The 21,169-nt window shown below is 39.2% G+C and overlaps 1 protein-coding gene across 2 annotated transcripts in view; it reads right to left on the reverse strand.

Moving 5' to 3' along the window:
• Positions 1-21,169, reverse strand: part of HYDIN (HYDIN axonemal central pair apparatus protein) — a gene marked incomplete at both ends in the record, with an annotated part of 302,437 nt that overhangs the window by 202,621 nt on the left and 78,647 nt on the right. For both annotated transcript variants that reach the window (XM_080829076.1, XM_080829075.1), the window contains 3 exons: positions 4,665-4,732; positions 8,119-8,342; positions 13,056-13,174. In XM_080829076.1, coding sequence (XP_080685202.1) covers positions 4,665-4,732; positions 8,119-8,342; positions 13,056-13,174 — 411 coding nt within the window. The remainder of the gene's footprint in view (positions 1-4,664; positions 4,733-8,118; positions 8,343-13,055; positions 13,175-21,169) is intronic.

The following is a 21,169-nucleotide window of genomic DNA, read 5'->3' on the forward strand; positions in this document are numbered from 1 at the left end:
ATCTGCTTCTCCAGGTCCCCATGACTGAGCCTTTGTCGACACATCAGGGCTGCTGGATGAAACACATTTGTATCTCCTTTGTGATACCACCTGCCAATCTACTTGGAAGAGATCTGTTATGGAAAAAGAATTGCCTGATTAAGTGGACCTGAAGGGTTCTCTTGGCAATTCCAGGGGAACTGCTCAAAAGTCAGTTTCACAGTCAGGTGTTGTTGCATTCAACTCCTGAGCTCTCCCAGCAAGGATTCTTGCAATTATGGATGCGTCACCCTTATTCCACCTGACCATTTAGGGGAGAAGCACTCTTACAACGTCAGGTGTGCTCTGGAAATGGTTTGTGTAAGGTTTCAGATGGGTCCTTCCAAACGACCGGCTCAGACTATTTCCCTGAAACTAAAAGTTTTTCCGAGAATAAAGCCAGTTATAACCTCCTAGCTAGAACAATTCCTTGCACAACTACTTGTAGACCCCACATTGCTTGTTAAGGAGACTAGAGAAGAGGATGTTATTTTATTAAAGACTGCAGGCTCATTATGAATACAAGTGCTACCCCCTGGGCTTCTGCTTGCACCAACTCCTAATACTACAGCATGTAGGGCTTTCGTCATGCTTTCTATGAATTTTTTTCTGCTAACCTTTGTAAGACTTTCTATAATCATTGCAATTAAGATTCTAAGACACAATTACAATTAATTTAAACCCTACTTTATACCCTCCTAAAGTCAATTTAAATATTTCTTTTTTTTTTTTTAAGATTTTATTTGTTTGACAGAGAGAGAGAGATAACAAGTAGGCAGAGAGGCAGGCAGAGAGAGAGGGGGAAGCAGGCTCCGGATGTGGAGCACGATCCCAGGACCCTGAGATCATGACCTGAGCTGAAGGCAGAGGCTTAACCCACTGAGCCACCCAGGCATCCCTAAATATTTCTTTTTGAGTGAAATATGACCAGTTCATACCTGGACCATGGAAGACAACTACCATGTTGCTTTTTAAAAATCCCTATATTTATCCCAGCAAATTTGTCCTCAGACCTTAATTTCTCTGACCAAATTATCCAATGGTCAGATCCACTGAGTACCTGAAGCCTTCTAAACTCCTTATTCTCATTTAATATGTTCTTGTAGCTCCTGAAAAATAGTGAGTGTGCAGATACGGACCCTGCCCCTTTGGGCCTATCATCTGGCATATCAGTTGTTACTTACTCTTTGGTGAATCTGAGGACTTAGCAAAGCTTCAGTGTTCCTTCAGGGACAATCACCACCCAAATTCTATAATCTGACTCTCTTATGCTACTGTAGCTTCAGTCAATGTAATTAATTATTAGATATGTCATCTAACATCCAATCCTACCATCAAAATATTTATAGCCATACTTCAAACATTTCAGATGCCAACCAATAGGACTAATACCTCTCGTTTACTTTAGTATATTAATAATGACCTAATACCATCAATCCCAACAGGCCCTGATGCCAAATCTAGAATCTTTGTCTCTAAGCATATAAATGCCCTGTCTCTAACACTAACCTGTAACAGACACCTCTTCAAGAATGGGCCTTAGTGCCAATACGGGGGACAATATTACCAACTTTAGTTAGCTCAAGGTACTCCCCAACACTCCGAGTCTCTGCAAACCTTGTTTACTCTATACAATATGCCAATCATCTTGGAAGAAAACTCTTCCAGTCCCTGGCTCATTCCTGTAACAGTTAATTCCTCTTGCATCTGGAACTATATGCATCCTTATTGGTCTTTCATCCCTGAGCCAATAACATGTTTACTTTTGTCTGCCTCATCAAAGCCCTGATTGCACACGTGAGATAGTAATCAGGATGGATGAAACATCATGGATGATGTTTCTTTGTGATGGAAGGCCAAACTTTCTAGAGAAATAAATAATGATACTTTCAGTAGGAGTCATGAGAGAGCTCTAGTTCCAACTTCAGGACTTAAAAATATTATCATAAAATAATTTTGAAATTTGTATCATAAAATTATCTCTGACTTTGGCTTTTAGGGTGCAGAATCCAAAAGCACAGCCATGTAGCTTGAATTAACTGGCCTAATTGGTTTTGAAAATGAAATAGCCCTAAATGTCTTGTTGGCAAGCAAAAAGGTATGTTTTTGCTAACATTTCCTGCCACACTGCAGACAAGATTAAGGAATCTATATCCAGACTAAAAGAAATGAGACTTGAATTTTGAAGGTGAACTTAGGAGGGTAAGTTTTCCTATCTCAGCCCTGGGGAATCTTGGGTCATGGGTCTGCAGTGTCCTCCCACCTCTTGCCTAGCTGCCTTATCACCAAATGGCCCAATAAGATGTTATACAACAAAAGAGAAATAAGCTGTTCATAATTTTCACCTAAGCTAGTTACCAAAACTTCTAGCTGGACCAACCATGAGAAATAGCTATTGATTATTATCTCTATAGCTCAAGGAAACAATGAATTAATTACCCAATAATGGCCTTTCTTGTATACTTAGGGATAACAACAGACCAAATGGAAGACATTAATGGGGGAATAAAAACCTACCCAGCTTTAGAGCATGCATACATGGTTTTATCCACTGTGTTAGCCAGAGCTTGCCAATATCAAATACAGCATTTTGAATAAATCAGTGGCATCTTAGGCACAAACATACACTTCCTGTTTGCCATATTTTGTTGAAATGTACTATTAGGGTCTTAGGTGCTTTTTAAATTTTAGACTCAGATATTCTTGGGGCTCAAAAATTGGCTTATCATTGGTATAGTATTGACGTTAACCTTTCAGCAGTGAACAAATAAGACAGCTTCTAGGCAGTGAATCAGAATGAGATTCCTTGGAATGACTGAGGTGCTTATTTAGATTCTGCTTTCTACCTCCAAGGCAATATGACAGTGGGCACATTTTCCAAATATTCCATGTTAGAGTTCATATTTAAATGCCTGTGGAAGGATATGACGCTATCATGCATCAGTTACCGACACCTCTCTATGGACTCAGGTGAGCTGTTTGGAGGATAACTGCATAGATCTCTGGGTAAGTAATTCACCTCTTATTGTGGATCAGTCACAATTACCCTTGAGAGAGTATGTCTGTCATAGTTGGCCATCAGACAATTTTCAAGTCGTAGGTCACTTTTACTTCCCTTCAAAAACTCTATGACTTAAAATGCATAATAAATTTGTAAAAATGTCTCCCGCCATTTTCATATTCTATGGTAATTAAGAGACATTCAACTCCATTTATATAGATTTTCTTACATGTTAGGAAATGTTAAGTGTTAAAGCAACTGATAAAGGAATTATGAATCAGCTTTTTGTAAAGAAAAGATACATTGTGAAGAAAAATTTTTCCCCAAGCAGATGGGCTTACTTGAGGCAAAAGAAATGAAAGTCAAAATGGAGGAAACAAAAGAAAAATGGAAAGGACTGTGGACTATGGATTCAGACTAGGGTTTCTCAGCCTTTTCTAAATTATTATCACCTCCTCAAAGAACCACTGTGATGAATTAATTTTCCATGAAATCAATTCATTAAATATAATTTAAATAAGATTAATTTCTCCCTAATGAGAAAATTAGTTACTAACGAATAAGATTCTATCGGATAGGACTGAACTTTGGAGGAGGACAAACATTGATTAGATCTATGCTTTTTTGTTAAACCCCCAAAATATAATTACCCCATTCACCGTGCATGGTTTAGACAGATCTCATTTGAAATACTCATTCTGTCACTGCTGTGTGACCATGGGAAGTTATTTAACTGTTCGAATGCTCAGTTCTTCCAGCTCCAAAATGGGAATCCTAAATAGCATTTCCTCAAAGGATTGCTAAAAGGTTTAAATGTAGTACTGTATGTAATTCACTTAGCAGTGATTAGAATATAAGATGGAACCAATAAATGGAAACTTCCACTGCTAATGCTGTCATTTTTATTATTGGAAATGCTGAGACAGGAAAAAATGACTCAGGGAAGTAACTGAGCAAGAAGACAACATAAAAATATAGACGTCTTCCATTTGGAGTGATAGAACACCTGAGTCAAAGCACCACTGAATTCACTTGAAACTTGAGAGCATCTCTGTGCACAGGTTCTTGTGTAGCCAGACTGACAAATCAGAATCTGCACCTAAATAGAGTGTTCAGGGGGACGCCTGGGTGGTGCAGTTAGTTGAGCACCTGACTTCTGCTTTTGGTTCAGGTCATGATCTCAGGGTCGTGAGGTGGAGCTGGGCACTGGGCTCCCTGCTCAGTATGGAGTCTGCTTGAGAATCTTTCCCTCTCCCTCTACTCCTCCCATTTGTGCTCTCTCTCTCTCTCTCTAGAATAAAAAAAAAAAAAAAAATCCGATGGTAGATAGATAGATAGAGTGTTCAGAACATTCAGATAGGAGTGTGAAGTCTAAGGCTTTCCATTTTTCCACTGCTGGAAGAGCCTGGTCGACCATAGCCTGACAGCTCTTAGTGCCCAGGACATGGTTATAACTTCCACATATAAACGGAAATGACATCAAAATGCACTGCTGCAGAGAAAGGAGAGAACATTTCTAGACCCCTTTAGCTACTACCTATAAAAAAAAAAATGGTAGGAGAGGTTCTTTGTAAGCCTTCCTCCTTCCATGTAGAGAGAAAACTAATTCCACTCAATTTTTAACTTCAAATGGAAAAATACTCACCAAAGGAAACATCACCAAAGTGCAGAGCAGGAACATTAAAATGGAAGGTAGGGCCAATGACGCAGCCTCTGGAAGTAGGAATACAAATTGGGAGAGTGGATAGGGAGTCCAGTGAATTCAGAGTAGCAGTCATGAATTAGGGAGACGGTTAAGTCCAAAAACCGTAAAATGGCATTAAATCAAGTACAGAATCTAGCACTTAAAGAAACTTTGAGATGATGGTCTATCACAGTGGTTCTTAGAGTTCTTTTTCAAGACTCGAACCACTGGGTTTTAGCAAATGTTGCTGTGGTTAACTTACCACCAAATTCCTCCAATGAATGAGGCAGAGCAGACACAGCACCAAACCAAAGGCACAGAATATTAATGTGGGTAAGATACACATGATAGCTCTATCATGTTCTATCCCCCACCCCCTGCCCTAAGCAACCACAAATCTATTCTCATTTCTCTCTTTGGTTCTGTTAGTTTATCCTTCACATATCTGGGGGCTCTGCTGTTTGGTGCATATTTATTTATAATTGTTATATTTCCTTAATGGCTTAACTCTTTTGTTACTGTAAAATGTTCTTTGTCTCAAGTAACAATTTTTATTTTAAAGTCTATTTTGTCTGGTATTAGTACAGCTTTCTTTTGGTTACTGATTGCCTAGTATATCTTTTCCCATCCCTTTTAGTTTCAACTTATTCATATTTTTGGATCTAAATATAGTTGAATTGTGTTTTGTGGGTTTTTAAAAAATCCATTCTGCTGATCTCTGCCTTTAATTGAAGTGTTAAATATATTTACATTTAATATAATTACTGATAAAGTAGGATTCATGTATTATACTTTACTCCTTGTTTTTTATATGTCTTAATGCCATCTCATTCCTCTTTTTCTCCATTATTGCCTTTATTTATGTTAAATGGATATTTTCTTAGTTTAGCCTTTCAATTCCCTTGTCATTTCACTATATTTTTTAGTTAGCCTGGGAATTTTGAGAGAATGGGCGATCACATCCTGAATTTGGAAAATTTATTCAGAGCCAAAGGTTAGGACAGTAGGATTCATGCAACAGGAATGTCTTAACAAACTCAAATACGCCAGTCACTGTACCTAATCTACAATCTTGCATGTAGGAGGTACTCAAGAAAAGTTTAAGTGAAGGGGTGCCTGGGTGGCTCAGTTGGTTAAGTGACTGCCTTCAGCTCAGGTCTGATCCTGGAATCCTGGGATCAAGCCCCACATCAGGCTCTCAGCTCAGTGGGGAGTCTGCTTCTCTCTCTGACCCTACACTGTCTCATGCTGTCTCTCTCATTCTCTCTCTTTCAAATAAGTAAGTAAAATCTTGAAAAAAAAAAAAAAGTTTAAGTGAATATCCAAAATACACATGTATTCCTAATAGAGTTGCAATGTGTATGTATGTGGGTCAATAAATGCAGTATTTATTATTAGGCTGCACTTAATTAGAGAGTAGATACATGAAACTGGGATGGGTTTTCTTATTCAACCTGAAGGACAACTGGACTGTCTTGGCAAGTATTTTCCTTTTTCCTTCATGAAAAGTAAACTAATGGTCATTTTATACTATACATTCTTGCCTTCAAATAGGGTGATTATTTTTTTTTATCTCAAATATTTATAAGAGCAGAGTTTTAAGGTTTTGTCTTCCCCGTTTTGGATGGAGGCCCATCAATGATGCTGGATGTTGTGGAGGATACTCAAGAGGCTGAGTGATACCTCTTGAAGTCAGGAAGTTGGAAGACCTTATTCAGATGGGACTTTGAAGAGCTGATCTCCTGGAGCTTACTGAGGACCCTGGAGGATCAGATAATCTCTGAAAGGGAGACAGAGGTTGCATTTGCAGGTTTACTCTTCCTGCTTCTCCAGATAACCACCTCCATTGCTTGTCACAAAATGTGAATTGTTATTGAGGTGGGAGGTGACCAAGAGCTCATTTATTGTGAAAAATACTCCTGCCCTCCTCATGTTCTTTTTATCACTGAAGGGTGTCAACCGTGGGCCAGGATGAGCGTGGTGCATCTTCTTGAAGAGTAAATGTTATTCAAATATTTAGAAAGCAACACTGATTTTTTTTTTCTATTATCACAAACACAGATGTATTATGGAAGAAAATATAAATGCCTTCTGAATGGTTCAGATAAGTCTTGAGACTTAAAAAAAGTTTATGATTATGGCAGGCTTTCTCAACCTGAGTAGCTAAAACAACAGAAATTTATTTCCTCATAGCTCTATGGGCTGGAAGTCCAAAATCAATGTGGCAGCAGGGTTAGTTTCTTCTGAGGGACTCCCTCCTCAGCTTGTAGATGGCCATCTTCTCTTTATGTCTTTATAGGGTGTTTTCCTATCTGTGTGCCTGTTCTTAGAAGGATACCAGTCACACTGTATTAAGGCCCACCCACATGACCCCATGTTATCTTAATTCTTTAAAAGCCCTATCTCCAAATACAGTCCCATTCCTAAGTACTGGGCATCAGAATTTCAATACAGGAATTTGGGAAGACACAATTCGCTCCATAACAGGGACACTTAGGTGGAAGAATCGAAAGAAGTGGTAATAACCTTTAAGTTTCTCTTGAGATTCTGAGTTTCCAGTAGATATTCTGAGATCAACAAATTTTCCTAAGATTCTTCAGACTACAATGTCTATGTTATCCTCAGACCCTGAGGGAGACCTTAGTTATAGATGGAAGGAGGTCCTGCTAGGAGTAACCATAATAAGAGAGACTGCCATCGTAATTAACAACCTGTTACTATGAAAATCCAAATAGGATCTGCAATGTGTTCTGAAGACATGATCTTTCTAAGCACCAGGAACCAAAGTTGTAGATCTGCCCAATGGGTTGGTCATAGAGTACTTCTTTTTAAATCCTGAGGGCAAACTCTGCTATTAATGAATTTCAGTGATCACAAACAGCTGGAAAAGCCATCAAAGGACTTCTAGCACAAAAGCTGCAAGTCTAGCCTTGGATGACTGATGCTCTAAGTAGACTCTTTTACGATATCCGGAGGTATTATAGGTATGAACATTTAAAATTTTTCCTTAAAATAAAAATGGAAGATGAAAGTTTAGAGAAATGGGGATAATAGCTAAAGCCTGGTCCAGAATATAACTTTATCTAGATGTTATTGGAATGATTTTTTTCCCTGAATATCCTAAAACAGAGTATAACTGGAAACTAGCTTAATGTTTTAAGTTCTTATTTTATAAAGCTGTAGTTTGTAGAAAAACTAGATCCCCAAAAAGCATCTGTATCCACATTATAATAATAAGTTACACATGCTCAGTATGTAAATGCCAGTGGAAATTTAAAACACTCCATTATTTTGATGTGTTCTTATCAACAAAGACAATTATGGACATCCAAGACATGAACTGGTATTGAAGTTTAAGAAAGCAGTAGATAAAAGCTTTAGTTAGCTTCCACATTAGTTATAGATAATATCTTACCTAATGGTCAATTTCACAGGCTCAGGGGATCCATTGACATTGACCAGGAACACTTCTTCAAAGTGCCCCAAAATGGCAGAACTGAAAGAGATCTGGACTGCCTGGACTCCATTTGGTTCGATGATGCCTTCCCTGGGGCTGAAAACAAAGCAGGTCCCCAAAGCTGAAGTTGGAGGGATCACGTTGAAGAGGGCATCAATGCTGCCTTTGTTGGATAGTATTGCCTATATCAATAAAAAGCCAAGAATTCAAAGATAGAGCATGGACATCGGATTTATTTTCATATTAGCATGTAGCTGTACTGTTTAACACCAACACAGAGAGAATTAAAGCCAGAGAAGAACTCCAGGGGAGATATGAACAGTCTTCTGCCTTGAAGGTCTGAAGATGAGAAACCCAATGCTGAAGTAATTTTGGTGTTTTTAGTATCCTCTTTGTAACAGAGTTGTCACATGTACTATAGTCACGTTATAAATACTGATTGTAATTATATCTACTGAAAAGGATCCTTAAAATGCCTTTTTCTGATTCTCTGTAGGGTAACTGAGGGAAGGTAGGTAAGAACTACCTACACCTGTGTTCTCAGCGTACCCTGGAGAATGTGAACGAGACATCGCTGGAATTCCAGAGGACAAGGATTCTCTTTGTTGTGCTATTAGATTTCATTCTATTGGGACACTGTCACTTCAGACTCTATTGCATGGATACAACTCTCTTGTCTGGGGATGCTTGTGTAAGCAACTGTTTTACTATAGAAAAGTTTCATTTCTATATACCACAGGCCCGTATTTGCTTGCCCACTAAGTGTGTGTATGTAAAAAGTTTGTGTCTGGCATTCAGAGTTGTCCACACCTGGCTCAGTCCATTGCTCCTGCTCCTAACTCCCGTGGGACCTGTCCGATGAGCCTGTGCTTTAACCACGCAGCTCTGTTCCTGGGCTTCTAAGACGGTCTCTATCTCTTGCCAGTGCTCACACCTGAACAGGTGGACAGCGTGTTCTTCTGTTTACATACTGCCTTCGACTTACACTCAAAGCACCAAGGAGAAAGAGCACAGGTGATCAGGAAGAAAGGTACAGAAAGGTATGCGGGGCAATGTCAGGAACCCAGAAGAAGCCAAGGGAGGAGAATTTCCAGAAGGGGTTGAATGCAGGCAGAGCTGAAGGGGAACAAACTCTGAGAGAATGTCACAGATTTTTTATTTTTAATTAAAAGCCATCCCTGCCCTTGAAGAAGAAAGGAACTCCAGTGGAGTGTAACTGCAGAACCCAGAGCCCAAATGTTCAGGGAGTGAGTGGGTACGGAGGAAATAGAGGTTGATTATTTGAGATTCCTGTTTGGAGAGGACTAAGGGTGAGGAGCAAGAGTGGGGGTGGCAAAGCTGCGGCGAGTATGGCGGAGGAGACCCGGGATATTTATGCTAAACGGGATAATGCATGCTCAGTCCCTGGTCCACATGTTTGTTGGAGAAAGAGAAGGGGGCTAGGTAACCAAGGGAGTGGGGTCTGGGTGGATGTGGGGTGTCCACCAGCTCAGGTTGCCTGCTGAGAAGCAAAGGAGGAGGAATCAAGAGCATGTGCAGAAAAGAGTCAGGGGCCTTCAGAGAGGAAAACCACCACTTCTTCCCAGAGAAGAAAGATGATGCGCCAAAAGAGATCTATAACTAATTGCTGCTTGATATTTTATTCATCTTTTTACATTCATTTTCCATCTCCTCACTCAGTTTTAAAGTTCCCTGGTCGTAGAATTCATGCTTCACCCTTCATTCCTTTTAAGCAAACCATGTAGAAAGTGATTATGGCCAGGGACTCAGAAGCCAAATGGCCTGGGCTCAAATCCCAGCTCTACCACTGACTTCCTAGCTGCGTGACCTTGGGAAACCTGCTTTGTTTCTCTGTGCCCCGGTTTTTCCATCTGCAAAGTGTAAGTACCACCAACTTCTCAGATTGCTGTGAAGATGAAACCAATTTATGTCATTCTTAGACGAGGATGCCTCCCAAAGAGAGCTCATCAACACCAGCGATCGCTATCTCTATTCTCAGCATCACACAGAACAGGTTTGAATTTTCCTGTGCTTAAGAAGGGACTGCAACACGTTAGTGGGAACTTCAAGGCAACTCAAAGATATTCGTGGTAATTCAAAGGGAATTCCATGCAAAGGGAATTGGTTTTCCCTCTACGGAGATGCACAGGTTGCGTTTTTATTTTTTTGGTTTACCTGGATTTTGCCTAAGGCACCAGGACTTCCAACTTTGAGAACATGCATGTCATTCCTCTCCCCCTGGGAAAGGAGCATCTTCATGTGTATGAAGAATCCAGCAAGTCATTTGGGATGAAATTCTGAGACCTTTTGATTATCTTACTTTTGCAGTGCAACTCCTTGGGGAGGAGAAAATTTATAGTAGAGCTTCCCCTTGTTTTCCTTCTAATTACACTGGGGAAGAGTGTACACTCTTGGAGCTGTGGTTTACTTTTTACGTGTTTGCTAAGCTCAGCGATGACTAAGGGCAATAGGTAGTTATTCAAATTCGTCTCAAGTAGGTAACATAATAAATGGAAAGAGAGATGCAATGAGGCATCAGCACTAAATACGCAGAGAGTGCAAAATATTCCTGTTGGAAGCACCTTACCATGTCCTTCTCTGCCAACACGCAGCCCTCCAAACTGTCCGATCTGATGCAGCACCTCATCTAACACTTACTTAGCTGTCTGCGATTTACTTTACTGGTCAAATCTAGGAGGGTGAGAAGTGGTGGCCTCAAACGCCCTTCGGTTAAATTTGTAAGAAATTATTATTATGCTCAGGGAAAACTTATCCATTTTGCATCAGAACTAAAGGTCCTTTTCTGATGTGGCATCCACAAGACACAGTCTGTGAAATGTAAGGGAAATTCACACTGGTTAAATTACGGACGGAATGTGAATTTCGTAAGAAGCGATGCACATGTTTTTCCTCCCAAAGTGACCCTTTTTTCAAAATGCAAAAGACAATGCAACAGAGCAGCTGTGCCATTTTTCAGGGCATGACAGTCATGAGACCTCGTTCTTCATTTAAATCGTGCTCCACGGATCTTCCATCTCATTACAACACTCACATCTCTATTTACCTTCCACGCTGTCCCATTTAAGCCACAGCTACTTTAGTGGATGTGGGGATAAATGACACAGTAGGAAACTCGCAGCAGCAGCCAGGCATTTGCCTCCCCTGCCAAGGTTAGGCTGGGCTGAGAGCTGAGCTGGCTGCAGGCTGGAAGCAAAAAACCTTCTCTTCCCAGGACACAGGGCCTTAGTAACCCAGAGCTTGCTCACATTTACTAGCTGAATGACTTTGCCGAGTTACCTAACAGACATGGGAGGGTCAGGGTTGCCCTTCACTGAACCCACTTCCTCTCTCTCCTGTGCTCCCAACGAGACTGCATTTCCCAGATACTCATGCAGCGATGCACAGCTGATGAGACGCGAACAGATCGGCGTGGGCCACCGATAGGGCCAACTGCTACGAAAGATCTTCCCGATACCTCTCTCCATGCTCTTTCCCCTCCCACCCGCGTGACACATGTGAGTCTGCAATCTTGCAGGCCACATGGGGCAGGGGGAGGCGGTGGCAGAGAGCTACAGGCAGGAAGGAGCCTGGGGCCAGATGCTCCGCTGGCTGAGAGCTGTCTTCTGACAGGTAACCTTGCCTGAGACTTAACCTAAGCAGGGAAATAGGCTTGTCACATCTCAGAGAGTATGGGTCTTTGTATTTGTTACAGAATCTAGCATTACCTTAACTGGCAAAACTTCTCTAAGTGCCAGGGAATTGTCATCGCCCCTACCCCCTAGGATTTACTGAGGGCCCAAGCCAACTACTGAATGTAAAAGTACTGGTATTGCGCTCAGCGTACATGAAGGATGATGTTGCTGATGGTATGAACCACTCTCTGCCTCTTCTTGTTCATTGTAGAGCAGGGACAATAAAACCTACCTTTCACACTTTTGTAAGGACTGGAAGCTAAACACACATAGACAGACGTGCACACACGAGGAAGCATGGAACCTGACACCTATTTGCCTCTCATTAAGTAATTGCTTTCATTACTACCTTTAGAGAAATACAAACATTTAAAGTTTAGGAATCAATGGTTACAATTTGATTAAAAAAAAAAAAAAAAGCGGGCGCCTGGGTGGCTCAGTGGGTTAAAGCCTCTGCCTTCGGCTCAGGTCATGATCCCAGCGTCCTGGGATCGAGCCCCGCATCGGGCTCTCTGCTCCGTGGAGAGCCTGCTTTCTCCTCTCTCTCTGCCTGCCTCTCTGCCTACTTGTGATCTCTGTCTGTCAAATATATAAATAAAATCTAAAAAAAAAAAAAAAAAAGTACCCAAGATACAAAGTTAGTGGTGAAGTGACAGTGAAGTAACTTTGATTCTGAAGAACCTGTGAGTACAACTTGTAAAAGGATCATTTTCTATCTAATTGGAAAGACAAAGCAGGGAAGTTTCTAAAAGAAAGTTCCAGAAAGTACAATGACTGGTTTTTAATCATGGATTGGAGACTAGTGCATTCAGAGAAAACACTGAAGTGTGAAAACAGCTAACCTCATTAGGACTTTCTGGAAAATGTGAACATTTCTCTCTCCTCTGGTCTGTAGGATTTACGTTGTCAGAGAACAACATAAAAGGATGGGAGAAGATTATGATTTTCCCCTTTGCAATCCACAAGATGATGAGGATAAAACCAATTAAAGTATGATTTCATTGCCTTGAGGAAATTTAGAGGGGAGACCTTAAACATGGCTAGGGAGACAAGTAAGAGCCAGATCATTCCAGAGGCCAAGAATGAGTAATGGTAAATGGGTGTGATGGTGCACATTTTCTATCAATGAACACATACACAAAATAAAGTAAACCTAAAAAGCTAAGTACTGTTTGAGTCTCAATGAACAATTCTAGTGCTTACCTCATAACAATGTACAGATCCAATGAAAACTTTTCCAATGTCCAGCATTTCAAAGTTGAAGTGAATCTTTGGTCCCATACCTTCCCCTCTGATTCGGAGGGGCAGACGGATCTCTCGGCCTATAAAAACAATTCAGACTTTATTACCCTGAAGGATGCTTTATTACCCCCAAATTATGCACAACGTGTTGCCAATGTAAGCGATCAACAGTACTGCACTGGACCCAGGGAACTCCAATTTAACCAATGCCAAGGATTTAGCTTATCTTTCAGTAACAAGAACACTGGTAGTTTCTTATTTTTAGGGAGCAGCTTATATTCTAATTTAGGCTGATATTTTAGCAGGAAAAAAAACAATTAAAAAAATTTAACCCAGTCTTAATGGTATTCTTAAGTTTCTTATTAAAAAAAAAAAAGTAATTTCTCTAAATTAGAGAAGGGTGACCTCTGACTGATGCTTCTTAAAAAATGAGAGTCACCTTAGGGCTCCAAAGGACATTGTTCTCACTGATTTCCCTAGATTTAGGAAGACCAGAGTATTAAAGGATCTGGGTCTAGGAGTCTTACCTGACCCTTATTTTGCAGACTTTCTTTCAGTAGAGGTAATTGGATCCACTAAACAATATCCGTGATTGCACATCCACAGTGGACCCAGGGTAGACAGAAAGCACAATCTTTAAAGTATTGATTGGTTTTGTTTCCTTTTTAAAAATGGGTATTTCTTCATTTGATAATACATGGTCTTTATAAAAACATTATAAAGAAAGTGGAAAATTCTCACAAGTTCCACTACCCAAAGATCACTATTAGTATTTTGGTGCCTATCCTTCCATACCTAATCATATTTAGACACTAAAACACTACATGAAATTATATTTAAATAGTAAATACTATATTAAGTTTAATATAAATGAGAGCATAGGCTTATATTATTTTTTAACCTGCTTTTTTTTTTACTTGAAAACATACCTGCAACATTTTTACATACCATCACCTGAAGATGAGTAAGTATTTTTAACCAGTCCCTCTTGTTGGATATTTAAATGGCTTCCAACTTTTCTTTTCTTTTTTTTTTTTCAAGATTTTATTTATGTATTTGAGAGAGAGAGAACGAGCCAATGGGGGGAGGGACAGAGGGAGAAAGTCTCCCAACTTTTCATTCAACGAATTACAATGTAATTAATATCCTTGAATGCATTTATGAACAATTTTCCTACACTTTCTTTAAGCACTTTGAAGATATTCTATAGTTTCTTGTCTTCCACTATCTCTGTTGAGAAGTCAGCTTATTGTCTTACTGCTCATTTGAGGTAATATGTCTTTTCCTCTGACTGCATTAAGATTTTCTTTTTGATTTTGGTTTTTAGCAGTTTTACTATGATGTTCTCAGGTGTGGTTTACATGTATCCTTCCTGGGCTTTGTAGCACTTCTTGAATCTGTAGATGAATGCCACTCATCAGTTTTTGGAAAATGTTCAGTCATTACATCTTCAAATATTGCCTAAGCTCCATTTTCCCACTTCTTTTCATCCAGATAGATAAACTTTTGCAACATCCTATTCAGCTCTGATGCTCTTTTCTATATTTTGTCTCTGTATGCTTCAGTATGGGTATTTTCTTTAGAATTATTTAATTTCCAGTTTATAAAATTTATCTCTGGCTGTACCTAATGGTCTATTCAATTCTATTAAGTTCTTAATTTGTCATTTTAACTTTTCAGTTCCAGACTTCCCATTAGATTTTTTAAGAGTTTCCAGGCCTCTGCTCAATCATTTTTTAAAAAGAACACTGAAAATCTTTTTGACATAAAAAAAAAAATCTGCCAAATAGTTCTACTTTCTGGCTCTCTATGGCATTTCTATTGTTTATCTTGGTGTTCTATCAGACTGTGTTTTCTCCGGATATGCGTGGTTATTTATGACTGAGTGCTGGTCAGCGTATATAATGATGGAGCGGTCGTTTGAAGTCCTGAAAAGATATTATCTTCCTCTAGCTTCTGGCTGGTGACTAGGGAGCATTAGAATTTTCTAATCTTACCACTCTCAGCTAAGATTCTGACAGAGAATTAAGCCCTGTACCAAGTCATTTGAGTAACTAGCTTCTCAATTTTCCCAGAAAGGGTAAATAGCTAGTACTATCTAGCCTAGATATAAAGGAGATGTTAATTCCTCATACACAACTGATGCCTTAGAACATTAGAAATAATATCCTGGAATCCCAGTGAAGAAGAACTGTTGTAATCAAATCGATAACTGAAAAAGAAATCAAATCTATCTATGAAAAACCCACAGCAAATATCATCCTCAATGGGAAAAAGCTTGCAGCCTTCCCATTGAGATCAGGAACATGACAAGGATGCCCACTCTCACCACTCTTGTTCAACATAGTATTAGAAGTCCTAGCAACAGCAATCAGACAACAAAGAGAAATAAAAGGTATCCAAATTGGCAAGGAAGAAGTCAAACTCTCTCTCTTCACAGATGACATGATTCTTTATATGGAAAACCCGAAAGACTCCACCCCCAAACTACTAGAACTCATACAGCAATTCAGTAATGTAGCAGGATACAAAGTCAATGTCCAGAAATCAGTGGCTTTCTTATACACTAACAATGAAAATACAGAAAGGCAAATTAGAGAATCGATTCCATTTACTATAGCACCAAAAACCATAAGATACCTCGGAATAAACCTAACCAAAGAGGTTAAAGATCTGTACTCGAGGAACTACAGAACACTCCTAAAAGAAATTGAAGAAGACCCAAAAAGATGGAAGACCATTCCATGCTCTTGGATCGGAAGAATAAACATCGTTAAAATGTCTATACTGCCCAGAGCAATCTATACTTTTAATGCCATTCCGATCAAAATTCCACCAGTATTTTTCAAAGAGCTGGAGCAAATAATACTAAAATTTGTATGGAATCAGAAGAGACCCCGAATTGCTAAGGAAATGTTGAAAAACAAAAATAAAACTGGTGGCATCACATTACCTGATTTCAAGCTTTACTACAAAGCTGTGATCACCAAGACAGCATGGTACTGGCATAAAAACAGACACATGGACCAGTGGAACAGAGTAGAGAGCCCAGATATGGACCCTCAACTCTATGGTCAAATAATCTTCGACAAAACAGGAAAAAATATCCAGTGGAAAAAAGACAGTCTCTTCAATAAATGGTGCTGGGAAAACTGGACAGCTATATGTAGAAGAATGAAACTTGACCATTCTCTTACACCGTACACAAAGATAAACTTGAAATGGATAAAAGACCTCAACGTGAGACAGGAATCCATCAGAATCCTTGAGGAGAACATAGGGAGTAACCTCTTTGATATCAGCCACAGCAACTTCTTTCAAGATATGTCTCCAAAGGCAAAGGAAACAAAGGCAAAGATGAACTTTTGGGACTTCATCAAGATCAAAAGCTTCTGCATAGCAAAAGAAACAGTCATCAAAACAAAGAGGCAACCCACGGAATGGGAGAAGATATTTGCAAATGACAGTACAGATAAAAGGTTGATATCCAGGATCTATAAAGAACTCCTCAAACTCAACACACACAAAACAGATAATCATATTAAAAAATGGGCAGAAGATATGAACAGACACTTCTCCAATGAAGACATACAAATGGCTACCAGATACATGAAAAAATGTTCATCATCACTAGCCATCAGGGAGATTCAAATCAAAACCACATTGAGATACAACCTTACACCAGTTAGAATGGCCAAAATTAGCAAGACAGGAAACAATGTGTGTTGGAGAGGATGTGGAGAAAGGGGAACCCTCTTACACTGTTGGTGGGAATGCAAACTGGTGCAGCCACTTTGGAGAACAGTGTGGAGATTCCTCAGGAAATTAAAAATAGATCTTCCCTATGACCCTGCAATTGCACTGCTGGGTATTTACCCCAAAGATACAGATGTAGTGAAAAGAAGGGCCATCTGTACCCCAATGTTTATAGCAGCAATGGCCACGGTCGCCAAACTGTGGAAAGAACCAAGATGCCCTTCAACCGATGAATGGATAAGATGTGGTCCATATACACTATGGAGTATTATGCCTCCATCAGAAAGGACGAATACCCAACTTTTGTAGCAACATGGACAGGACTGGAAGAGATTATGCTGAGTGAAATAAGTCAAACAGAGAAAGTCAAGTATCATATGGTTTCACTTATTGGTGGAGCATAACAAATAATATAGAGGACAAGGGTAGATGGAGAGGAGAAGGGAGTTGAGGGAAATTGGAAGGGGAGGTGAACCATGAGAGACTATGGACTCTGAAAAACAACCTGAGGGTTTTGAAGGGGTGGGGTGGGAGGGTGGGGGAACCAGGTGGTGGGTATTAGGGAGGGCACAGATTGCATGGAGCACTGGGTGTGGTGAAAAAACAATGAATACTGTTACGCTGAAAATAAATAAAAAATTTAATTAAAAAAAAAAAAAGAAACCGAAGCTGAGCTTCAGGCATTGTGAGGATTGGTACATTTCCAGTCCTCACCTCCCTGGGTCCCATCCTGAAGTTTAGGAGGTCACTAGAGCCCTTTCTCTTTGGGCATCCCGTGAAATCCTACGTTTCTTCCCTAACTCTACTTAACTTCATCTTCTCAGTGGTATCTACCAAAAAGGCTGTATCGCTGAGGATAAAGTGCCCCTGCAGTCTGATTGTCTTGGTTTCCTTCTTCTCTTGGATCTTAGCCCCGTAATTCTCACTGTTCTGGTAGTTCTCTTCTGCCTTCAAAAAAGGCTTTGAAAATATTTTGCCTTGCTCTTCTACTTGTTTTTAGAGGGAGATGGGGGAGAGGAGAGAGAATCCGAATTGTCTAGCCCACCATTAATGGAAATGGAATTGCCAGAACAAAGAGATGTACATTTAACATTTTGATAGCTATGGCCGTACTGCCCTCCAGAATGAGTGTAGGAATTTGTACACAAACACCAACAGGATTTAAAGATTTCTATCTCTCCATACCCTCCCTGACAGTGGGGATATTGCCATTTTTGAAAGTCTTTGATACTTTGATGGGTTATCTTTAAATTTACACCATTTAAAGTTCTTTAAGCAAAAATAATATATTTCCTCTGTGTGTAACATTTTGAACACTAAAAAGACTCTGATGCTCGGTTGGATGTAATGTTTAGTATGACAGCAAATGTGCTTTCAACAACCAAATCGTATTTCTAACTTACATTACCATCAATATAATGCCTTGTGTCACTTAATGTTCTAGTCTTTTGTTGCTACTTAACTAATGCTCTCTCTCTATGCCTGTCTTTTTAGTCAGGAGTTAACTGTCTCTGTGTCCCCTCTAGTGCTTGGCAACACAGTGATCATTAGGCAAGTATTACTTTGATTATAAGAAACAAGAGCAATTTTAGCAATACTTGGGACCCCTGATTCATTCAAAGAGTTCCCCCAATCCATCTGATCCCTGGAAAACAGGTCCTTCTCTGAAGATCAGGTGTTTGTGTTGACAATCCTCTAAAATATAAGTAAAATTTTCAGAGAACCTCATCAACTTCCTCCATTATTTTAGAGTTCTAATCTACCGGCAATGATTTGTAATCCTTGGTCAAGAGAAAAGTATTTTGACAGGGATCCAACTTTCAGAATGGCAAAGAAAGAGAATTGCAAATATATTGTGGAATAAACAGCCAGACTATTTATAACTGTCAGGCTTAAAGCCTTCCCCATCTGTTACCCTGACTGCTTTCCTTAATAATAATAACAAAAAAAAGGAGTTGTGTTATAATAAAGCAGTGAGCCAATGTTTCTTAAGAATTATTAATTATTTCAAAGGAGATTGTCTTATTTGTAGCTAGCCAGAACAGAACGGGAATACAAGTGATAACCAGCCTTGCTTTTGCAAGAGTTAGTCTAAATTTTAAGGTTGTATTATAAATGCTACTTTCCTGCAAGATTTATGAAGCATGGATTTGTCTTGTCTTAGCAAAAGACAGTAAGAGGGACAAACCTGAAGGAACTAGTAAGCTCTAATGACACAGTCTTTGTTAGAAGAGCCAAATATTACAATGTTTTTTAAAATAGGGAAGTTTCCCATCTCTGGTTACAGTGTCTGGGTTTCACACAAGCAGCAGAGAGATGTACTGCAGAACCCCCTTCAACAGCCCTGAAGTCCCTGAATGCAAGAGATCACACTGCATTAAATTCCAGGAAATGTAACTAGGAGTTCTCAGAAATTTGCCAGCTATCTTAAAAGTCCAATATTATACCTGAGCTCCATTCCTGCAGTCAGACAAGAAAGAAGAGCGGGGAGAGTATAACTAGGGAGAACAAGCTGCCATTATTCACATATTTGGGGAGTGTCTACCTGGAAAATCCTAAAGAATCTATAAACAATTTTTAAAAATTAATAAGATAGAGTTACAGTGATGGTAACCAAGTCAATATTCAAAAGTCAACTGCATTTCTATATACAGCAACAATCAAAACTAATTTTCAAGACACAATTTATAATAGCAACAAAAATATAAAGTACCTCAAATAAATCTAACAATACATACTTAAAATCTTCAAGGGGAAAATCATAAAACTTTATTGAAATATATTAACAAAGATCTAAATGATGGAAAGCTAGGATATGTTCTTGAAAAGGAAGACTCAATGTCATAAAATTGTCAATTTTCCTCTAACGGATCTGTATCTGTAATTCCAATGCTCTGTTAAAACAAAATGCTGGCAGGCAGAATTTGGTGGAATTTAACAGGATGATCATAAAATTTAAATGTAAAATCAAAGGGACAATAATAAGCAAGACATTCTTTAAAAGGAAAAAATGAGAACGACTTGCCCCTTGATATATTAAGATCTTTTATAAAGCTATTATAATTAAGATAATGTGGTATTGGGGCAAAAGGTGCAAAATGACTAAGGAAACAACACAGAACTCAGAATAAATGTACACATCTATGTGAATTTATTTTGTGACAGAGCAGGGGCTGAGCGTCAACACAGGAAGATGGACTAGATTATATAGAGCCAAAACAACTGGGCATCCACATGGCCTCTTTGGTAGACTGAATAATGACCTCCAAAGATGGTCAGTGTCCTAATTCCAGTAAATATTACCTTATATGGCAAAAGAGTGAATATTACCTTGTATGGCAAAATATGTGATTAAGTTAAGAATTTTGAAATGGGGAGATTATCCAAGATTACCTTCACTACTGCAGCTTAAAAACTGTCTTGAAAGCAGGGAGTAGTAGCCTTCTAGTTTTGTTCTTGTCCAAAATTGTTTTCGCTATTCTAGACTCTTTGCATTTCTATATGAATTTGAGAATCAGCCTCTCAATATCTACACACACACACACACACACACACACACACACACACACCAGCTAGAATTTCTATTTGGATTGCACTGAATCTATAGATAAACATGAGGAAGAAATAACATCTTAATGATATTGAATTTACTCACTTTTTAACAAGGTATAGTTCTCCATTTATTCAGGTCTTTAATTTCTCTCAGCAATGTTTGGTGATTTTCTGTATATAGATCTTAGACATCTCTTGTCAAATTTATCTTTAAGTATTTAGGATTTTTTTTTTAAAAGATTTTATTTATTTATTTGACAGACAGAGATCGCAAGTAGTCAGAGAGGCAGGCAGAGAGAGAGAGAGAGGAGGAAGCAGGCTCTCTGCTGAGCAGAGAGCCCGATGCGGGGCTCGATCCCAGGACCCTGGGATCATGACCTGAGCCGAAGGCAGAGGCTTTAACCCACTGAGCCACCCAGGCGCCCCTATTTAGGATTTTTTAATGCTATTGTAAGTGATACTGCTTTTTTAAATGTCAATTTCCCATTATTCAACGTACAGAAACACAATTGATTCTCTCTACATAGATCTTGTATCCTGTAACCTTGCCATACACTTTTTGGCCTTCATTTAAGACAGATATTCTCTAACACAATTTCCACAGATTTTGATTCAATAAAACATAGATGAAACCCAAGGATCTCCATTGTTAATGATGAGCCAGAGTAAGTCTATGCAGATTCTCTGGGGATGTTTCCTCAAGAAACATGAACATTGTTAACTATGCTAACTTCTGAAACATGGCAGAGTAAGCAGATTCAGTCCAA

The sequence above is a fragment of the Martes martes genome (assembly GCF_963455335.1).
Source record: "Martes martes genome assembly, chromosome: 17".
NCBI classification, from domain to species: Eukaryota; Metazoa; Chordata; class Mammalia; order Carnivora; family Mustelidae; genus Martes; species Martes martes.